The sequence below is a fragment of the Drosophila suzukii genome (genome assembly GCF_043229965.1).
Source record: "Drosophila suzukii chromosome 2 unlocalized genomic scaffold, CBGP_Dsuzu_IsoJpt1.0 scf_2c, whole genome shotgun sequence".
NCBI classification, from domain to species: domain Eukaryota; kingdom Metazoa; phylum Arthropoda; class Insecta; order Diptera; family Drosophilidae; genus Drosophila; species Drosophila suzukii.
Genome location: NW_027255896.1, coordinates 34705773 through 34729640, shown reverse-complemented (window position 1 = coordinate 34729640; position 23868 = coordinate 34705773). Strand labels below are relative to the sequence as shown.

The 23868-nt window shown below is 38.9% G+C and overlaps 1 protein-coding gene across 1 annotated transcript; it reads left to right on the top strand.

Annotated features, from left to right (window-relative positions):
- The first annotated feature begins 566 nt into the window (after positions 1-566).
- On the top strand, positions 567-1170 carry LOC139354424 (uncharacterized). Its single transcript, XM_070998655.1, has 2 exons — positions 567-780; positions 854-1170. Exons 1-2 carry the CDS (start codon positions 567-569, stop codon positions 1168-1170), a joined length of 531 nt encoding a protein of 176 aa, XP_070854756.1.
- The last annotated feature ends 22698 nt before the right edge of the window (positions 1171-23868 follow it).

Below are 23868 nucleotides of genomic sequence, written 5' to 3'. Positions count from 1 at the left end.
AGATCGACACTGGGCGCGATAGAGAGGGTCACCAACATTGCTGCTAAGGCCATCGCTGGTACCAGATGGAAGGGTGGGACGAAAAAGTATTGTCTAGTGGTCACGCTGGACATACAGAACGCATTCAACTCAGCCGATTGGGGGAGGACTCTGGAATTATTATGGTCCTTCAACATCCCGGAATACCTGTTGAATGTAGAGCACAGCTACCTCAGCAAAAGGGAGCTGATCATAGAAACCTCTGTGGGCCCCAGGACTTACGAGGTGACAGCCGGTGTTCCTCAGGGCTCGGTACTGTATGACACGATGTATGACGGAGTTCTGAAGCTCCCACTGCCGAGCAGCACCAATATATTTGGCTTTGCAGATGATGTCGCACTGGTTTTGGTTGCCAAGGAAGTTGCTGCTGCGGAAGTAGCTGCAAACTGCGCAATTCGAGCAGTGGAGGAGTGGCTCTCAGTGGAGGGTCTTGTGCCGGCATCACACAAGACAGAAGCGGTGCTGATATCAAGCAGATCGGAAGGACATCGATAGTATCTCAGCGTGCCATAAGGTACTTGGGAGTCATGCTGGACACCCGCCTCTCCTACCGCGAACACCTAGAGTTCGTCATTAAAAAGGCAAGTGAGACCACAGGATCGCTCTGCAGGATCCTGCTGAACACCAGGGGACCGAAGCAGGACAGACGTAAGCTCCTCGCGACCTTTGTCAAGTCGCAGTTACTGTACGCTGCTCCGGTGTGGGCCGAGGCCACGGCTGTAAACAGCTACATGCGAGGGTGTGCGCCTGTGTGCCGTCAGAATATCGAGTGCCTTTAGGACGATCTCGGACGACGCAGCGCTTGTCATTGCAGGCCAAGTTCCCCTTTGTGAACTGGTGCGGGAGGCCAAGGAGATTCGCGCGGCCCTAGCTGGCGATCAGACGAACCACAGAGCCAAGACCGAGGTGAAGAGGAGTGCCACGATGCAGAGCGTCGACAACTGGCAGGCAGCCTTTGATAACTCCAGCAAGGGACGCTGGACGCACCAGCTCATCCCCAGCATAGAGCCTTGGGTAAACAGGAAGCACAGCCAGGTAGATGTTTACCTCACGCAGGCGCTCAGTGGACACGGTTGCTTCCGAAGCTTCCGTAAGCGCTTCGGACACGACACGGAGGACGGCTGCTCATAGTGCGGCAGTGGGATTGTTGAGGACGCTCAACGCTCCTCTTTGATGGAGACCACCGGGGCAAAAGTTAGGCCAGAAACTTTTGTGCCCCTCATGCTGCTGAACGAGGTGAACTGGGAAGCGACGGCAGCCTACGCACAGAGTGTACTGCGAACGCTGCGTCGAACCGATAATGAGAGGATAGAAGCTACAGCCTAGGTATCTACCATTGCGCGAAGCAATACCTTGCGGTGATACCGCGCAACCACGGCCCCCAACTCTTGTTGCTCGAACATATTTTTAGTCTATTAGCAAAAAAAAAAATACTCACATTATGCAGTCCCCCTCGAGACACCCTCTAAGAAACAAGAATCCAAATTTAATTATAAACAAGCCAATAGAAAATTACCAAACTATAAGCAAGCCAGAGGAAAATTGCCATGAAACAAAAAACCACAGTTTATAGACCAAACAATTAGAACGAGCCGCTGTTCAGACTATCGACACGTTCCCACAAGTCAGGATGCTCAGATTTCGGTACCCAAGTCTGGAGTCCAAAGTCCAAATTCAGAGAATCACTCAATAACAATAAGTCCCACTCTGAAAAAGCTCTATAGCTCAAAATTGAGGTACGATCGTAAGTGAAGTAGGAGTTAGAGAGCGAGTTCAGTTTGAGAGTTGTTAATAGCAAGTCGGAGTTCTTCCAACTAAAAAATTTTGTAACCAGTTTAAGTATAAAATTAAATACATTTTTTTTTATAATAAACTTATGGTGCAAACATTATATTATATATATATATAGATATGTGTATCAAAAGTCTGCGGGCTTAGACAAGAATGAATGTATATGTACGGCTATGCCGTACTTACGGACTCTCCAACGAAGTCAGCCGGCTTGATGACGATCGATGTGCGCTGTAGAACTTGAATGGTTAAATTTACGTGTATATGTGCCATACTATATCGTATGCACACACGCAAATATATTGGCTAAATGGGAATCGTAAGGTGAATTAGAAACTTGTCTTTAATATATTTAGAAAAAGGAAAACCAAACTAAACTAAACTAATTCTATCGGTACAAAAACGAGTTGGCAGTTCCGGCCAAGATAAACTAGAGCAATTGGGAACCAGAATTGCTGCTTGTGCGGTTTATCGCGGTTTGCGCCGAATCGGCGGCGGTGAGATATTGGTCCTAACTCAAACTTGATTCGACTCGTCGATCGTGGTGCGGATTTGGTAAGGTGAAACCTCACGCTGGTGGACGCCGGCGATCCTTGGGGCAGCTTGTGGTTTGACACTTATGAAACAAAACCAGGCGTGTCGTGTCGCTGAAGAAACGTATGATCCAGGCGTAGCACTGACGAAATGTTGTTTCGGAATTTTTGTTCCGCTAATTAATCGCTGCACGCGGCACCTGCTCCTTGCTGTGCACAGAGGGAGGACTCTAAATACTTCCGACAATTCCAAGAACTCGCACGTTGTCGCTGGTCACTGTTTTTTTCCGGGAATTACGGTTAGATATTGCCAATACAACGTCCCAATAATCTTACCACCAATATTGGGAGTGATACTGAGTCGTACTGATAAACAAAATTCCAAGAAATTCATACGCGGAATTATGGATGCGATCGGATATGAAAAATGTAACAAACTTTACGGAGCCAACGAACTATCTGCGGGAGGTGACGTAGGATGCACAAGATACCCAAAATTCATCAAAATGTTATTTTTTTTTTTGGTATTCAGGCGAGGATCGGATCCTTGCTTAACTGATGGGTTGCATCCAGGCTGTTTATGTTAGTAACCATGGGGAACGTCATAACTAGAAATGTCAACGTAGCCGAAAAATATACTGACTCACGATTTAAGCGTTTTTAATTATTTTCATTAAATGATGATCCATTGATGCTTATGATTTTAAAAGAAACAAGAAAGAACGCTATAGTCGAGTACCTCGACTATCAGATACCCGTTACTCAGCTAAAGGGACCAAAGGGAAATGGAGATAAACAAGCAGCAAAGCGAGATTAAAATGCGCCACCTACCGGCGGTAAACAGATTTAAGCGCTGTGGGCGTTAGAGTGGGAGTGGCAAATTTTTTTTTTGGATCAATCGATAGGTATTGACGTGACCAATACATTTCAGTTAAAATTTTTTATCTAGCATGAAAATTTTGGGCGTCACAGGTTTGGGCTGTTAGTGGGCGTTAAAGTGGGCGTGGCAAACTTTTTTTTGGGTCAATAGATAGGTATTTATGATAACAATACATTTCAGTTAAAATGTACGTATGTATGCGGTTTGTGGGCGTGGCAAAGAAACTTGCGCTGCGTAAGAAGCTCAGGAATCTGCACGCCAAATCTCAATAGCCTAGCTCCCATAGTTTCCGAGATCTCAGCGTTCATCCGGACAGACAGACGGACAGACGGACAGACGGACATGGCTAGATCGACTCGGCTAGTGATCCTGATCCAGAATATAAATACTTTGTGGGGTCGGAAACGCTTTCTTCTGCCTGTTACATACTTTCCGACGAATCTAGTATACCCTTTTACTCTACGAGTAACGGGTATAAACACATCGCAAAGTCATACCGCTATTCTGAGACAAAGTTCTGATCGAGAGGTCGGTAGATCGTAACACGATCAGGCTGTGTTCCAGCCACATACCCTAACCTTTACACGTCGTGTGTCAAATGGATCGTCGCTCTTGACCCGTTCTTTCATTTTACCAGCTCCACCTTTTTTAGTGGGTTCTACCAAGACATTATTATATTTCCGTTCACATTATAATTTTATTAAATATATATATATATATATATATATATATATATTACTTATAAAGGGATTACTTGAGTATTGATTTCAGTTTAGAATAGGTCGGGCTTAAAAACACGATTTCAGTCAAGGGGGCCACAATAGCGAAGGAGTCGAATGGGTCCTTGTTGGTTAAAAATATAGTGAATTTCTTAGTTTCTAAGATATACGAAAGTACAGAGTCAAGCTATTGGCCTCTCACAAAAGGGATTTTTATTCTAGCATCAAAACTGTGAGCGCCACTGTAGGTTTGTAGGCGTTAGAGTGCGCACTCTCTCAGATCAGTCTAAGCCATATGCCATGTTTAAGAAAAACCCTGTTTTTCGTTCGCTTATAAGTGAAAGCTAACTTCTTTTACACTTGCAAAGCGCTTAATAGTCTACTCTCCGAGACCTGACGGCATTTCCTGATGCCCACACGGATTTATAAAACGTAGGTTAACGACATCGAACCCTTTAGAGTTTACTTTACTTGTGACAAAAGGATTAAAGAACAATTTTCAGACTGACGTGGCTTACACTGATTTCAGTAAAGCGTTTACCGCCTTAAATCATCCACTTTTAGTTCTGAAGTTCGACCAATTAGAGTTCCCCAGTGATCTCCTTAATGTAGGGGTATGATATATATTCCCCCGAAGTTAAACACCAACACAAATATATGTATTTCTAGTCTTTTCTTTTATTTCATAATTTGGTCTGTTCAGAATCACGGTCGGCGTTCAACTGCCCTCGCTCTCAGCTCACTATTCGTAATTTACAATTGATTTCGGCTTATATTTATCTTAGTTTCTATAATTTAGTTTTGTATTTTTTTTCATTATATCTCTGTTCGTTATCTTTTTGTAATTTATTTGCGCTTCTGAACCATCTTTTCTAAATTTGTCTAAATCTCTAACATCACTAACATTATCTAATTCTTCTAACTTGTGTCTCAATTCATCAATAATTTTTCCTTTCTGCTCGATTCCAAACAACGTTTTACTTGGCATTTGTGCTATGCTTCTTTGCTTCGTGTTGTTCAATGAAAACTCAACATCTTCCACAACTGTGTCCCAATGCATTTTCTCTTCTGGATCTGCTAATTAAGCTATCATTGGTCCCACAATTCTATTAATCTTTTCTACTTGTCCATTGGCTTGAGGTGACCCAGTCGCAATTTTGACATGTTTAATATTACATTCTTCCATAAATTTTCCAAAATCTTCCGACGTAAAACAGCTTCCCCTATCCGAAACTATACAAGTTGGTCTGCTGTAAGGCCTAAAGTAGTCTTTCAATGCTATAATAACTTCCTTTGTGTTCGTCGTTTTTGTTGCATATAGGTAAATCCGTCTATAACCACAAAGAGATGTTTCTTTGCTCTTCCATGATCAACCGGTCCATAATGATCAATATGTATAATTTCGAATGGCACATTTCTTTTTGGTATACTGTGCAACAGTCCTTCCCCTTTCCCTGACTTTGGCGAATATGCTACACATCTTATACAATTTTCAATATGTCTAACCACTTTCTCTTTCATACTCAAAAACCAATACGTCCTAACAATAGCTTCCATAACTTTATCTCCTCCTAAATGACCTAATTCATTGTGATATTTGTATAATATCTTTTCCTCCATTTCTTCTGGAACACAAAATAACAGCTGTCCATTATTCGACTTTCTATATATAACTCCATTCCTCATCTCAAACATTTTATCTTCCTCATTTTCTAACTTTTTTCTAACATCTTTTAATTTTTCATCTTTCGCTTGACAAATAATTAAATTATCATCAAAGCTATTCGTTTCAACTACCATTATGTTTGTATTTCTACTTAACGCGTCAACGTGTTGCATAAGTTTTCCCGATTTATGGACTAATTCAAAGTCATACTCTAGCAATTCTAATGCCCACCGTGCAACACTGGGGTTTAACTCAATTATTGCTAACGTTTCCAGTTCAAAACAAGGAAGAACGCTATAGTCGAGTACCTCGACTATCAGATACCCGTTACTCAAAGGGAAATGGAGATATGCAAGCAGCAAAGCGAGATTAAAATGCGCCACCTACCGGCGGTAGACATATTTAAGCGTTAAGGGCGTTAGAGTGGGCGTGGAAAATTTATTTTTGGATCAATCGATAGGTATTGACGACACCAATATATTTCAGTTACAATTTTTTATCTAGCATGCAAATTGTGGGCGTCACAGGTTTTCGCGGTTTGTGGGCGTTTAAGTGGGCGTGGCAAACTTTTTTTTAGGTCAATCGATAGGTATTGATGAGAACAGTTAAAATCAGTTAAAATTTTCTATCTAGCATCAAAACTGTAGGAGTTACAGTTTTGGGCGGTTTGTGGGCGTTAGAGTGGGCGTGGCAGTGTACTGAAACAAATTTGCGCTGCGTAAGAAGCTCAGGAGTCTGTACGCCAAATCTCAATAGCCTAGCTCTCATAGTTTCCGAGATCTCAGCGTTCATCCGGACAGACAGACGGACAGACGGACATGGCTAGATCGACTCGGCTAGTGATCCTGATCAAGAATATATATACTTTATGGGGTCGGAAACGCTTCCTTCTGCCTGTTACATACTTTCCGACGAATCTAGTATACCCTTTTACTCTACGAGTAACGGGTATAACTATGATACTTTGCTTAGTCTTTTGTTGTTGCTTTCGAAAAATAAAATATAGGATGAAGCTTTTTATCCTCTTTTCTTTGCAGCAAAACGGCCCCAAAACCTTGGGCACTGGCGGCTGTATGCAATTCTACCTCGTCCTTGTAATAATATAATCCTAACACTGGAGCTTCCACCAACTTTTTCTTAAGCATTTCAAAACATTGCAATTCCTTTTCTTCAAATACAAATTCTTTATCCTCTTTTAACAATTCATATAGAGGTTTAGCGATCATTGAAAAATCTTTAATGAACCTTCTAAAATACGAACACAAGCCCAGAAAGCTTCTAACACCGTGTACTTTGTCTGGAACGGGAAAATCTCGAACAGCTTCTATTCCTTTGTCATTAGCCTGTATTCCTTTGCTAGTTACCAAAAATCCTAAGTATTGTACACTTGCTTGTAGAAACTCACACTTGTCCACTCTTAATTCTAGTTTGTTCCTTGCTAATCTATCAAAAACTTCCTTAAGAACACTTAAATGTTCTTGCATTTCTCTACTCGCAATCATGATATCGTCCATGTATATAACTACCTTACCATCCCATATGATGTCTGCAAAAATCTTATTGATAAATCGTTGAAACACCGCTGGTTCATTCTTCAGCCCCATTGGCATCCGCATAAACTAAAATTGTCCTAAAGGCGTCATAAATGAGGTATATTTTATTGATTCACTATCCACAAACACAAGAAAGTAGCCATGCTTTAAGTCTAATTTCGAAAATATTATTTTATTTACTAATGTATCTAATAAATCGTCAATCAAAGGTAACGGATAATTATCTTTGACCATTGTCTTGTTAAGCTTTCGGTTATCTACACATAGTCGTACGTCGCCTGACTTCTTTTTAACTAACACTATTGGAGATGCATACTCGGATTCACTTGGCCTTCCTTCACTTAGGTATTCATCTTATATCACCTGTAATTTTTCTTTTTCTGTGTAAGCTAAACGTCTGGGCGAACAACTAAATGGTTTCGAATCCTCCAATCTTAATTTCATTTCGCATCTAACCTCTGGTTCCTTTGGCCTTTCTTAATTTAAAAAACAACTTTCTACCATCTTAACAAATTGACACCTAACATTGTAATTCACATGATCACCAACTTTGTACTCTACACTTTCATCCGTTAAATTTATATCAAATAATTCTCTTTCCACCAGATTTATTTCCGGCTCAATATAATTTCTTTCCGTAACTTTTACTTTGTCTCTGATTTTAATAAACATTTGTTTATTTTTCATCACTAACATCGCCTAGCATTTTATTTTTATCCTTAACATTACTAACAACCTCGCTAACTATTTGCTTTTCATCACTAACATCATCACTAACAATCTGCTTTTCATCACTAGCATCATCACTAACTATTTGCTTTTCATCACTAACATCATCACTAACTATCTGCTTTTCATCACTAACATTATTAACATCAGAAGGTTTCTCAATGTTCTCAACCGTAACCATTTTCAAGATGTCAAGATTTAAATTTAAATTACAAGCATCCATAAAATCTCGACCCAGGATTACATCATGACTCATAGATTCGTTTGCCACAATAACTAAATTAAAATGTATTTTATCTAAATTTTTCATAACATAACATAATACTTTTCCATACATTTTAGGTAACTTTTGTTTAAACCGTAATATAAACTTAAAACTGGTGATTTTAAAATGTCTTTGGGTACTTTGGATATTTTGATAAATGAAATCGGACTTCCTGTATCTATGAGGCATTCTGCAATTAACCTGGTATTTGATTCGTTTACAAAATTAATTTCAACATATCTTACATAATTATTTTCGCCCTCGTTCTTGTTTTTATTCTTTAAGCATTTCGCAACAAAATGTCCCCTCTTACCGCACGCATAGCACGATCCTTTCTCCCGCTTCGACTTCCTGCACTCGAGTCGACATAACACCCGAAAGTTTCGCTTTGTTTCCATTTGCGTCCTTCGAATTTGCGTCTTATCTCCAACTTTGATGATTTTCCGCCAAACGTTGATATCAGCTCCGCAGTCAAGCCATCCAACGGTAGAAACACGCTTTTCCTTTAATTTTGCTCAAAATTAGCATTTTCTCAAATTTTCCACCTATTCCATAAATCTTTGCGATATTATGCATTTCAGTGGTCCATTTGCAGGCACACGACTCGCCGGCAAACTCTCTCAACACCTGTGTTGCCATACTCAACGAGACGTAGATGCTCTCGTTAAAATTTTCCACCACCGCAACGTTGCCGTTTTTTACTTTACGTACACTGCTTTTTGCGTTTCTAGAATTCTCTCCAGCCTGGTTGTGCATGTCGTCTTCTGTATAGTTTTCGCTCCGTTTGCCTCTAATTCTGAGAATACTGCCAACAACTTCGTCATTCCCTTCACCATCTTCGCCGTTAGTTTCGCCGTCTTCTTTGTCGTAACTCTCGATGCCGCCGTCTTTGCCGCTACTTTTGTCGCCGTCTTCTTCGTTGTAACTCTGGATACCGCCGTTCTTTGCCGTTACTTTTGTCGCCGTCTTTGCTGTTACATTTGTCGCCGCCTTCTTTCTGGATAGTTCCGCCGCCATCTTCGAAATTCTCGTCGCCGCTGTCTTCGCCTTTACTATTTTCGCCGTCTTAGTCTCCTTTTTGTCTCGCCATTTCTTCAAACTGTCCACGAATTTCCTTCGGTAAATTATTTAATCGCAAGATCAATTGTCTCTTTGTTCCGGGTTTTGATAACATCAATACACTCAACCACCTTTTTAATTGTTCAATCGACGCGTTGTTTAAATCCATTTTGATTTTCTTTTGTATCGCATCGCTCAATTAGTTCGCGGCCCGACATATAAGGAGCAGTAGTAAGCAAATATAGATATTTTTTATCGAAAGTGTCGATTATCATAAGCTCTGTGTAAAAATTATACAACTCTGTGACCACGTGCTTTTAAGTTACAAATTTTTAAGTAATACAACCTTTGGGTTTTTCCACAATATGGAAAAAAAGGAGTTTCGTGTCCTGATTAAGCACTGTTTTTTGATAGGAAACAAGGAAGAACGCTATAGTCGAGTACCTCGACTATCAGATACCCGTTACTCAGCTAAATAGAGATATGCAAGTAGCAAAGCGAGATTAAAATGCGCCACCCACCGGCGGTATACAGATTTAAGCGTTATGGGCGTTAGAGTGGGCGTGGCAAATTTGGACCAATCGATAGGTATTGACGAGACCAATACATTTCAGTTAAAATTTTTCATCTAGCATACAAATTGTGGGCGTCACAGGTTTTCGCGGTTCGTTAGAGTGGGCGTGGCATATTCGCGTAATAAACTTGCGCTGCGTATAAGGCTACGGAATATAAATATAACAAGGAAGAACGCTATAGTCGAGTACCTCGACTATCAGATACCCGTTACTCAAAGGGAAATGGAGATATGCAAGCAGCAAAGCGAAATTAAAATGCGCCACCTACCGGCGGTAGACAGATTTAAGCGTTATGTGCGTTAGAGTGGGCGTGGCAGAATTATTTTTGGATCAATCGATAGGTATTGACGACACCAATACATTTCAGTTAAAATTTTTTATCTAGCATGCAAATTGTGGGCGTCACAGGTTTTCGCGGTTTGTGGGCGTTTAAGTGGGCGTGGCTAACTTTTTTTTTGGTCAATCGATAGGTTTTGATGAGAACAATACATTTCAGTTAAAATTCTATCTAGCATCAAAACTGTAGGAGTTACAGTTTTGAGCGGTTTGTGGGCGTTAGAGTGGGCGTGGCAGTCTACTGAAACAAACTTGCGCTGCGTAAGAAGCTCAGGAATCTGTACGCCAAATCTCAATAGCCTAGCTCTCATAGTTTCCGAGATCTCAGCGTTCATCCGGACGGACAGACAGACGGACAGACGGACAGACGGACAGACGGACAGACGGTCAGACGGACAGACGGACAGACGGACAGACGGACAGACGGACATGGCTAGATCGACTCGGCTAGTGATCCTGATCAAGAATATATATACTTCATGGGGTCGGAAACGCTTCCTTCTGCCTGTTACATACTTTCCGACGAATCTAGTATACCCTTTTACTCTACGAGTAACGGGTATAAAAATAAATAAATTCATATTTACGATTTTTTGAAGTTTGTGGGCGGTTTATGGGCGTTAGGGTGGGCGTGGCAACCTTTTTTTGGGTCAATCGATAGGTATTGATGAGAACATTACATTTCAGTTAAAATTTTTATTCTAGCACCAAAACTGTAGGAGCCACAGTTTTGGGCGGTTTGTGGGCGTTAGAGTGGGCGTGGCACTCTACTGAAGCAAACTTGCGCTGCGTAAGGAGCTCAGGAATCTGCACGCCAAATCTCAATAGCCTAGCTCCCATAGTTTCCGAGATATTAGCGTTCATCCGGACAGACAGACGGACAGACGGACATGGCTAGATCGACTCGGCTAGTGATCCTGATCAAGAATATATCTACTTTATGGGGTCCTAAACGCTTCCTTCTGCCTGTTACATACTTTCCGACGAATCTAGTATACCCTTTTACTCTACGAGTAACGGGTATAAAAATACAGTAGAAGCAAAAGCTTGGCTTGATAAACATTACCCAGATTCTTCTCCGGGAAAATCAACCATCAAAGATTGGTACAATGAATTTTAACGTGGTCGTGTGGACACCAAAGACGCTGAACGCAGTGGTCGCCCAAAAACAGCAGTTACGCCAGAAAATGTGGCAAAAATCCGAAAAATGGTATTGGCCGATCGCAAATTGAAATTAAAGGAGATAGCTGATGCCTCAAAGATATCGGAAGGCAGTGTGTTTACGATATTACATGAACATTTGGACATGAGAAAGCTCTGCTCGAAGTGGGTGCCGCGATTGCTAACACCGGACCGAAAGCAACAACGCATCGATGCTTCCGAGACGTGTTTAAGCATGTTGAAGCGCAATAGGACCGATTTTTTTCGCCGTTACGTAACCATGGATGAAACCTGGATACACCACTATACTCCAGAATCCAGTCGTCAGTCTTCTGAGTGGGTGGTAGCCGGTGAAAGCCGTCCGAAGCGTCCCAAAACACAAATATCGGCGGGTAAGGTTATGGCTTCTGTATTTTGGGATGCACATTCGATTTTAATTATAGACTACCTGGAAAAAGGTAAAACAATAAACAGCGAATATTATATAAAACTGCTGGATCGATTGGATCGCGTTATCAAGGAAAAACGTCCACATATGGCCAAGAAGAAACTACTGTTTCACCAGGATAATGCACCATGCCACAAGTCTATGGTAACAATGGTGAAATTGAGTGAATTGAGGTTCGAACTTCTGCCGCACCCACCTTATTCTCCGGATATGGCCCCCAGTGACTACTGGCTTTTTTCAGATCTCAAAAAGCACCTCCAAGGCAAGAGATATCGATCAAATGAAGAAGTGATTGTCGATACTGAGACCTATTTTGAGGGTAAAAGTTCATCTTTCTACAAAAATGGCATAGAAAGGTTGGAGAAGCGCTGGACTGAGTGTATAGCCGTAGATGGAAACTATATTGATGAATAAAACAAAATTTTCCAAAAAAAAAGTGTTTTTCCTTGTTAGGCCGGGAACTTATTGAGCGGTGTGATACTAACGTTTTAATTAATTGGCTCGTGAGCGGCCCACTTCTGATTTTGCAGGGGTATGATATATATTCCCCCGAAGTTAAACACCAACACAAATATATGTGCTTCTAGTCTTTTCTTTTAATTTATAATTTGGTCTGTTCAGGATCACGGTCGGCGTTCAACTGCCCTCGCTCTCAGCTCACGATCCGCATCAACCCCCGATTCACTGAGAGAGTGTGAGAGCGATGAAATTACGAGAGAGAGTTAGAGAACAGTGAGCGGCGTCGTACAACAACAACAACTTATTCTTAGAACTTACACGAATATTCTAGAAGGAATACAATAACATACACATACCTACATACTACGACGTAGCAATACTGCTACATTAAGTGGATCTCAAGGTATTTCAATGACAGAACACTTAGAGTCATTTTTAATAACTTTTTTTCATCCCTAATCCGAGTTACACAAGGAAGTCACCTTGGTCCGCTGATTTGTACATTATTCACTAATGATCTTCCTATAGTCCTAACACAGTCACGTGTACCTATGTACGCTAGCGATGTTAAGCTGAGCCAGCAATATTATAAGCCCGCGCAGAGCCTCGCTTTACAATCTGATCTTGATGCATGTCAAACTTGGTGCAATGATACTAAAGAAATCTTAAATGACTCAAATTGCAAAGTAGCTCCTACAACACCGATTATACTCTAAGTGGATATGAGTTGGACAGGATTACGCATGTTGATAACCATGGTGTCTTTATGGATCCCAAACTTAAATTTTTTGACCACATTACTACCATGATGAATAAAGCCAGGGGTGTACATCGATTTATAAATCAGTGGTCCAAGGAATTAAATGACCCTTGCGTCACAAAACAATTATTCATTTCATTAGTCCGATCAATCCTTGAATACTACGCTCCCGTCTGGAGCTCCCAATATGGGGTACATATAGACCGGATTAAGTCTGTACAAAAAATCTTTCTGATGTTTGCCTGAAGTCCCCTCACTGCAATTAAAGCCTAATACTACCGTCTTACTCTAGCAGACTTATTTTAATTAATTTACCTTCATTTACCAACCGTACAACTATTCTAGGTACCTTGTTCATTCGGAATCTTATTAATGGTAAAGAGCAGTATCCAGAGTCACTTTGTCGCCTGCACTTTAATGTGCCAAATAGATTCATGAGGAACTATATTCTACTAGTTTTGAATCATTGTAGGTCCAATTATGACATGCATAATCCTTTTAGAGTACTTTGTAATGATTATAACTGATAATATCCCCCAATTTCTACTACAGAATCACTGCCTATTTTAAATTCAATATCAATATCATTTTCAATGTTATCCTACCTAGTAACTAATTAGTAATACTATTTATATTAGTTATTTATACTAATTAGTATGACTAATTGTATTTTGTCCAGCATGTATTTTAATTGTCTATGGTTATATTACGCGATTTCGTTTCTTTCGCCCAAAAGGGAATCGGACTCCGTGCGTAACAAACATTGCTTGGTGTCGTAGAGCCAATTATTTGTACTGATCATAGTGCATCCCCAGGACCAAGCCAGGCATTACAAGCTGCAACGAAGGCGGTGGAGTCCGAGGATCGGCGACATCGTGTGTGCCAAGGAGCACCACATGTCAAAAGCAAAAAAAAGGTTTCGCGGCTAAATTAGGACCGAGGTACGTTGGTCCGTCTTACTTTACATCTCCAATGATCTGCAAAATGAGACACCAAAAAGGCAGAAAGGAACGCACGATGCTCGTCAGCGACATGAAACGACAAGGGCAGGCGGGCGATGCGATTTATAATGACGATATAAATAAGCCAAGACTCGTTTAGTCTGGACATGGGATCGATCGTGGGGATCGGTCCGGCCCAGGAAGAACCAGCAGAGTCCAGCGTGCAAATTAATAACTTCACTCGTGAATTTATTAAAAAAATTTATTTTTATTTTTTATTCACTAAATTACACTTTACAACATTTCTTTAGTATCGACCTTTATTCTTGGCGGTTCACAATTAACTTCTTATACAACCGATCTTCTCGGATGCAAAAACGGACTGACTGGCCAAGGGCCGCTTATCTGATAATCAAACCTCGGTTTAAGAGAATTGGGGAACTTATTAAGAGTTGGACAAGGGTTGGACTCAAGAGAGTCGGGAAATCGGATGATCTAATTCTCTGTTCAATTGCCAAACGGATTACGCTGCAGTTTTGGGGCTCGCCGGGTGTTGGCCGGATGCTTGTGTTTACATTGCTGGACCCAGCTTAGTTTATGTTAGGAGGACTGCGGCGCAATTGAATCTTAATAATGAACTTCGATTGAAGTGGGGGAGCTAATTGAGATTCTGTGGGAACGCTGAGTAAGGGGATCCCAGCTAAGAATTGTTTATAGGAAATTGTTTACGGCTGGGCGCTCGAACTGGAAAGCGTTCTCAGCTAAGAATTGTATATGAAGAGTTTGTTTATAAATTGGGTAAAGAGGCTGGGATCATGAGCTGGATAACTCTCCCCCTTCTAAATTGAATCGTCCCGATTCATTGGAAGTGTCGGATAAACTGAATTTAGATGATTTGTCAATTCGACTATAATTTGATCCTCAGTGGTATTTTCATTTTCGGACATATTATTTTCGGGGGTTATTTCAATATGAATTTTCCGTGGTTTGAATATTAGATATATTTTGAATTTAAATACAAGCGTGATAATTGCATATATTAAAATTAACATGATCAGTATAAATTTTATTGAGATTTGAGTTTTTTTAATTTGAATAAATGGGTTTAATATGTTAATGTTATCGAATGAAAGTTCCGAATCATTTGACATAAGATATTCGGATACTAAAAAATCATTATACTGTTTAGCAGTGATATAATCTAATATCTAATGGTCGAGATTAGAGTAGGATATATTATTTATTCTAGTAGTACTATTAAAAGTAATTAAAAATGACCCATTTAAATGAGTATCATTAACAGTATTATAACCATTTATAAAAATGGCTCCTTGGATTACATCAATTTTTTTATTATATTCCCTGATTTTATTACAAAGGGATTTTTCTCCATTTAGTAGCCTAGTGAAACAAGTACTTTCTGGGCTTAAAGTACCATAATTATTAAATATTTCTGTCTTAAAGTTAGAAATTACATAGTACCTATTGTTACATTTGGCGACATGATTATCAATTAATAGTTTTCCATCATTGTGTAAGATGGATCTTGCGTTATACACTTCGCAACGGTTTGTTATGATGGGGTATTTTATATATATTACAATTAATTCTTGGTGTATGGCAATTTTAAATTTTGATATATCTAATATGTCAGTAATAACTACAGGTTTATGTTCGTGCTTATATATTTCTTGGACTTCTTCAGCGTTCAAAATTTTTGTGTGAAAAACACCTATTTTTGCTAACGTAATTGTATCCATTAAATTCATCAGATCGTAAGTGAGCAAGCGAAGACGGTGTTTTCTGAATGGAAATTCTTGATTTTGAAATAACTGTTTGAAGATTCTCAGATAGGGTTTTTATTTCTTTAAATAATTTAGAGTTAATAACAAATTGATTGTTATTATTTTGGATTAAGTCATCAATTTTATTTTGCACCGTTATCAAATCATCATGATCGGGAGTCCCTGCTATCCATTTCCAAAGGGTGCCTATTTCATTAATTCCTCTTTTTGCCCTACTTGGTAAAATTTGTGAGAGGAGCATTTTAATAATATCTAAATCGTAGGAAATTTCCCATTGTAAATTATTATTATACCCGTTACTCGTAGAGTAAAAGGGTATACTAGATTCGTCGGAAAGTATGTAACAGGAAGCGTTTCCGACCCCATAAGGTATATATATTCTTGATCAGGATCACTAGCCGAGTCGATCTAGCCATGTCCGTCTGTCCGTCTGTCCGTCTGTCTGTCCGGATGAACGCTGAGATCTCGGAAACTATGAGAGCTAGGCTATTGAGATTTGGCGTACAGATTTCTGAGCTTCTTACGCAGCGCAAGTTTGTTTCAGTAGACTGCCACGCCCACTCTAACGCCCACAAACCGCCCAAAACTGTAACTCCTACAGTTTTGATGCTAGATAGAAAATTTTAACTGAAATGTATTGTTCTCAACAATACCTATCGATTGCCCTAAAAAAAAGTTTGCCACGCCCACTAAAACGCCCACAAACCGCGAAAACCTGTGACGCCCACAATTTGCATGCTAGATAAGAAATTTTAACTGAAATGTATTGGTGTCGTCATACCTATCGATTGATCCAAAAATAAATTTTCCACGCCCACTCTAACGCCCATAACGCTTAAGTCTGTCTACCGCCGGTAGGTGGCGCATTTTAATCTCGCTTTGCTGCTTGCATATCTCCATTTCCCTTTGAGTAACGGGTATCTGATAGTCGAGGTACTCGACTATAGCATTCTTCCTTGTTTTTGTTTATGTGTGTTGATTCGAGTTTGATTATGTCTTTATATAAACTTAAATTAGTTATATGAAATAGGTCAGCGTATGAATCATAAATAAGAATGTCTTTTGTATCCTTGTAGAGGAAAAAATCATGATTCGTGTAATCCATTATTTCGGAATTGGTGGCCGCTACTATACAAATATTATTGAATTCATTTTCTGTAATTTAAGACAAACTGTGTTTAAGATTTTATGTTTATGATAACCTTATTATGTAAATTCTCCTTAACTACTTGTTTTTTATATCTAGAGTTAAGCTTATTCCTTTCCCCGTGTTTTTTCTCATAAATGACTTCCCCTACGAGATAGTCCTTTTCTTTTCTACCTTTGTTGTGAGAATTTAACATTTTCTCTTGTGCCTGTTTTAATAACTGTGGAACAGTATCATGTTCGATTTTATTGTATAATATATCGTACGGTCGTTGGTTGGTAATGGAATGTATAGTCATGTTATATTTCTGAGCTGCTCTAATTATAACTTCAGAATAATCAACTAAGTTAAGTTCATCTTTGATGCAACGAGCAATTTCAGTAAGGGTTGAATGAGCCCTTTCTATTTGTTTATTGGACGTACTTTGGCGAGGATCTGCGAAATATAAATTAATACCGCATCTTTGTGCGAAGGATTTAAATTGTGTTGATGAAAAACTAGGCTCGTTATCCATCATTAAAGTTTTAGCAAGTGGAAAATGTTGCAATATTTCTGAAATTTTGGATTCTATGTTGAGTTTATTTTGAATCTCCTTTACAACTAAGTATTTTGAATATGAATCAATACAAGTAATGAACATTAAATTCTGAGCGTAAAAAATGTCGATATGCAAATTTTCTCCTTCTTTATTTGGGATGGGTGCTTGTCCAATAGGAATTAGTACAGGGTGTCTATTATATTTGTTGCTATTACAAATTGTACAGTTCTTTATGTACTCCTGGAGTTTTTTGTTCAAATTTGGCCAATAGTATAGTCTGTTAATTTGCTTGTAGTTTTCGTCCAGTCCCCTGTGTGCTCTACAATGAGTTTCTTCTATTATTAATGCTCTGTCTTCAGGGTTTTCTACATCTTGGACGAATATTTATACCCGTTACTCGTAGAGTAAAAGGGTATACTAGATTCGTCGGAAAGTATGTAACAGGCAGAAGGAAGCGTTTCCGACCCCATAAAGTATATATATTCTTGATCAGGATCACTAGCCGAGTCGATCTGTCCGTCTGTCTGTCCGGATGAACGCTGAGATCTCGGAAACTATGAGAGCTAGGCTATTGAGATTTGGCGTACAGATTCCTGAGCTTCTTACGCAGCGCAAGTTTGTTTCAGTAGACTGCCACGCCCACTCTAACGCCCACAAACCGCCCAAAACTGTAACTCCTACAGTTTTGATGCTAGATAGAAAATTTTAACTGAAATGTATTGTTCTCAACAATACCTAAAAAAAAAAGTTTGCCACGCCCACTAAAACGCCCACAAACCGCGAAAACCTGTGACGCCCACAATTTGCATGCTAGATAAGAAATTTTAACTGAAATGTATTGGTGTCGTCAATACCTATCGATTGATCCAAAAATAAATTTTCCACGCCCACTCTAACGCCCATAACGCTTAAATCTGTCTACCGCCGGTAGGTGGCGCATTTTAATCTCGCTTTGCTGCTTGCATATCTCCATTTCCCTTTGAGTAACGGGTATCTGATAGTCGAGGTACTCGACTATAGCGTTCTTCCTTGTTTTGTATATACGAATTTATTCGTGAAATTTTCTTTAACTGGATTTTGAATTTTGTATAAGTCTTCTAAAGTACAGTGAATACCTATTGTTATGTTAGGAGGAATATATTCCCTTAAGATTGATACCAAATTTTCAGGGGTATCAAATTGACCATCATATATTGACCATCTCATGTATTGTATACCTCCCCGTTGCTATTAGCAATTGTTGCTTAAACTGGTTTAAGGGTTTGCGGGTTTCTTGTATAACATTCTCAAAACTACTCTCTGCAGAATGCTGAGTGTTTTGATCTGAGACCGACCATCTTTTCATCTCGATGTTTGGATTTTTTTGAGATATCGAGAAAGACAGTGGTTGGTGATCTGTATAGATTTCTATGTTATTAACGCCGTATAAATAGTTTCGCAAATTTCTAAATGCCCAAACTATTGCTAAAAGTTCTTTCTTATTGGTGGCATATACTTGTTCGGCTTTAGTTAGAGTTTTTGAAATGAAGGTTATTGGTTTTCCTTCCTGAGAAAGAACAGCACCAATAGCTAGATCGGACGCATCGGTCGTTAAAGTGAATTTTTTATTATAATCAGGTTGTACCAATTCGATTTGTGCAATTAAATTATCTTTGAGCTCGTTAAAAGCTCTTACAGCTGAATCGTCCAACTGTATGGAAGTTTTACGTGATGCTTTTTTAGATACTTTGCCGTTTTGGCCTTCTAAATATTTTGTTAAATTTTCTGTAATATCCTGTAAGGCCTAGAAAGCTTCTAAGCTCTCGAATATTTTAAGGGATCGGATATTTTACAATTGTAGAAATTTTTTAGGGATCGGTTTTGATCACATTGTGAGAAACAACGTAACCGAGAAAGTTTGTTTCTAATTTAAAGAACTTTGATTTTTCAATCGAAATTTTCATGTTTGCGTTCAGCAAAATTTTAATAATGACAATTAGGTCTTTGTAATGTTGCTCAATTGTTTTTGAAAATATGATTATGTCATCCATATAAACATGACATGTTTTACCCACTTGTTCTCTCAAAATATCGTCCATCGCTCGTTGGAATATTCTAGGAGCGTTTGTTAGCCCAAATGGCATTCTCAAGAATTCATATTTTCCGTTATTTATAGAAAATGAGGTTTTTTTAATGTCTGTTGCTTTCATTAGAATCTGGTGAAACCCAGACTCCAAGTCGATCGTGGAAATGTATTTAGCCTTTCCAAGATTTGACAAGATCACTGAAGGATCTTGCATTGGATATCTGTCGGGAATGGTGTTTTCATCTTAGTTCTTAGTTTTGCAGTACCATCTTCATTAAATCCTTTTTTTGGTACCACTAAAACTGGAGAAATATAAGGGCTTTTGCTTGGTCTTATAATTCCTTCTTTTAACATGCGATTAACTTCAGAGTTTACGAAATCTGAAGCTGATAGAGCATAGGGATACTGTTTGCTATAAATAGCTCTATCGTTTTCGGTGTTTATTTCACCGCGAATATCAGTCCTGAAAGGGATTTGCATGTTTATCTTCGAGTGCTCTTTATTGATAATATTTATTATCTCATTTTCCAAATCCATTCTTTGGTTTGGAATTGATTCACTCATATTGTTTATTTCATTGTTGTAGGATAAATCAACGACGGCTTGTTCAGGACTCTTTAATCCCAAACTTGAATTTTTGCCGGATACTTCAACGACGGCGCGCTCAGGATTTTTGAATCCCAAACTACAATTTTTGTCGGATAATTCAACGACGGCGTGTTCAGGATATTTTAATCCCAAACTTGTTTTGCTTTGATTTGCCTCTTTAGACTCAGCTCTGATTTTGGCTTTTTCATCAAAGTATTTTCGTATAATAAATTCTTTTAATGGAAGAATGGTGTTTTCTTCTGTTAAAGAGTGTTGGTTTAAATTGTTTCCGTTGTCATAATTTAATTTTTCTTCTATTCCGTTATTTTTAATAACTCCCTTAGCTGTATCAATCACAGCTCCTATTTTTTTCAATAGGTTATAGCCGATCAGTAGATCTGAGTCTAGCCCTTCTATTTTATAAAAAGTATATCGCGTATCAAAAATAGTTATCATATGATAATATTTAATTATTGAATATCCATTCACTGTGGATACTCTTTTGTATATTGGAAGCTCATTCTTATTTTTATAAACTCCTGTTCTAATAAAACACGAGGTTGCCCCAGTGTCAATTAATATTTTTAATTTTTTATTTATTTTCGGGTCATTTCTAAATAAGTAGGGTAAGCCTACTCCTGACTTTTGTCTAAAAAATGGTTCTCCTCAATATTATTTAATCGCATAGTTTTGTTTGCCGGTTGGTTAACCGTACCTGTTGGTTTTTTTTTGTTCTGAGGATTATTTTGCTGAGTTGTTAGTGTCTCTGGCTTTTTATTTTGATTCCATTTATTCTGATTATAGTTGTTGTTACCATAATTGTTATAACCCTGATTGTACTTTGGCCTATTCTGAATCTGTAAGGATTCATCTACGTCCATCGGTTCTGGCTTGCTTTGCTGAGCTTTATTGGAATTCCATTGTTTATGGGAATTATATTGTGGGTTATACTGTCTACCCTGATTCCAATTAAGATTTTTATTTTGATTATAATTGTTTCTATTCTGGCTATCGGGTTGATTAAACCTCAAGTTGTTAGTATTCCTTTGATTACTATTATGGTTATTATGGTTACTTTGCTTGGGTCTATTATTTGAGTTTTGGTACCCGAATAAATTTGACTCATAACTCCTGCGCTGTGATGATGTGAAATTGTTAGCCAGTTATGAATACTCTTAGAGCTGTCTTTTTGTGTTTTTCGTTCATTTCAGCAGTTAAAGGCTTATTTCTGCCGTTAGTCATAATGGTTTTATTTATTAGAAGAGTTAGTTTTTTATTAACTTACCCATAATATTCCATTATGGACAGTTTCCCTTGACTTAGTACTCCTAAGTCTTGCTCAATTATATGGATTGGACGTTTGTCGCTAAAAACGAAGTCCAACCTTGCCATTATGGCGTCAAAATTTAGTACCGTTCCATTGTGTGTTAGGGCATCGTTTGCTGTGCCAGTTATTTTTTTCCTCAAGATTGATAATGCAGAAAAGAACCTTTCGCTACCTCTAGCATATTGTCCCATGGCTATTTCTGCTGATTCCCTCCAACTCACATATTTGTCTTCTTCTCCTCCTTTAAATTCCCTGACTGATTTGATAATTTCAAAGGAAGTTTCACATTTAACATTTGGGTCAATGACTTCTACTTGAAAATCTTCAACCTTTTTTATATTTTGATTCAGTTGTGCTTTTAAACTCACGATCTCATTCCTTAAGGGATTCAATTCATTATTTACAATATGTGCAATTAATTCGCTCACTTGGTTATTAGCTTGGCTGCTAGCTTAGCTTAGCTTTTTCTGATTATTGTACTTAAATAGAATATAAAAAATAAACAGTATACGCTCACTAATTGTTTTCTTTCCTTCTGGATTTAGTGTGATATTGTCTGTTTTCCTTTGATGATCCTGCTGGGGTCGTCCTTCTTGGTTGATTTTAGCGAGGGATGGCCCTCAGCTCTTCCTTCAATTTATTTTTGTGGTCGTCAATTTTTAGCGAGGGATGGCCCTCAGCTCTTCCTTCAATTTGATTTCTGGTCGTTGCTGTATAGCGAGTGATTGCCCTCAGCTCTTCCTTCTTGTTGGATTTGGTATTTGAATTTATAATTGTTTTTGAATTTTGTTTCTCAGTTATTTTTTTGTATCAGTTTCACTTTCACAGTTTTTAAATTTTTTGTATCAGCTTTCACTTTCACAGTTTTTTAAATTTTTTGTTTATCTTATTAAATTCTTTGGTTTTATATTTTGAGACCGTTTAGTTTTTTTTGTTAAGCCGAAGTTTTATTATGTCGATTACTAATTAGCAGATTGTTGTAAGTAAAAGGGGATTATTTCATTTATTAATTTCCTCCTTTTATTTTTAACACACACTTTTTTGTCGGTTGGGTTTTTATTAGACCACGCAAGTTCCTTTTCACTTTAAAACCGTTGGTTATTTATTTTAAAGCTTTATTTAGATCAAATTAGGCGTGGCCCCACGTTGGGCGCCAATTAATAACTTCACTCGTGAATTTATTAAAAAAATTTATTTGTATTTTTTATTCACTAAGTTACACTTTACAACATTTCTTTAGTATCGACTTTTATTCTTGGCGGTTCACAATTAACTTCTTATACAACCGATCTTCTCGGATGCAAAAACGGACTGCCTGGCCAAGGGCCGCTTATCTGATAATCAAACCTCGGTTTAAGAGAATTGGGGAACTCATTAAGAGTTGAACAAGGGTTGGACTCAAGAGAGTCGGGAAATCGGATGATCTAATTCTCTGTTCAATTGCCAAACGGATTACGCTGCAGTTTTGGGGCTCGCCGGGTGTTGACCGGATGCTTGTGCTTACATTAGCTGGACCCAGCTTAGTTTATGTTAGGAGGACTGCGGCGCAATTGATTCTTAATAATGAACTTCGATTGAAGTTGGGGAGCTAATTGAGATTCTGTGGGAACGCTGAGTAAGGGGATCCCAGCTAAGAATTGTTTATAGGAAATTGTTTACGACTTGGGTAAGGCGGCTGGGCGCTCGAGCTGGAAAGCGTTCCCAGCTAAGAATTGTATATGAAGAGTTTGTTTATAAATTGGGTAAAGAGGCTGGGATCATGAGCTGGATAACTTGCACGGACAGCGGCAACCGTTAATTCGTCAGGCCAAAATCGAAGTCAAAGGAGCATGCCACACACAGACCAGAACTCTGTTAGTTCAAACACAAACTAAAACCAACCACTCACAAATTAGAAAGACTACAAGATGCCGTTTAGTCGTCAGGCCTAAGCCGGAGTCATCGGAAGGGATGGGGAAACCGTTTAATTTAAGCCAGAAGCAACTAGGCACAAAGGAGAAGGATTACAAGAAGTCATTTAGTCATCAGGCCGAGGCCGGAGTCAACGAAAGGAACAGGATAACAGACGAGGGGACCGAGGTGGTCGTCCGGTGCATAAAGAACCAGCAATGTCCTGCGGCAATCGTTTAATCGGTAGGATACCGAACTCTGTTCGTTCAAACACAAACCAGAGCCAATGACGCATATAGGAAAAGGGCTACAAGGAGCGAGGCCGGAGTCAACAGAATAGAGAGGTAAACGCAAAAGCAGAAAAGTTGTTGGATAGAATAGAGAATAAAGACCCGACAGATCCCAGGATACATGAGGCAGAGGCAATCGTTTCAGTGTCAGGCCAAGGCCGTAGTCAACGGAGATTACACCCCAAACCAGGAAACCATCGGGCGAAGCATTAACCAGACCAACGAAACGACATGCAATGTCAAAGGAAACAAAAGTGATAAAATACATGTCACCGAGGAAAAGGGAGAGACGGAACGATGGAAA

Coding starts and splice junctions, on each gene's coding strand:
- LOC139354424 (XM_070998655.1), top strand. CDS start 567: ATGCTGGACACCCGCCTCTCCTACCGCGAACACCTAGAGTTCGTCATT. Junction 781..853: donor AAACAGCTACATGCGAGGGT/GTGCGCCTGTGT, acceptor TTGTCATTGCAG/GCCAAGTTCCCCTTTGTGAA.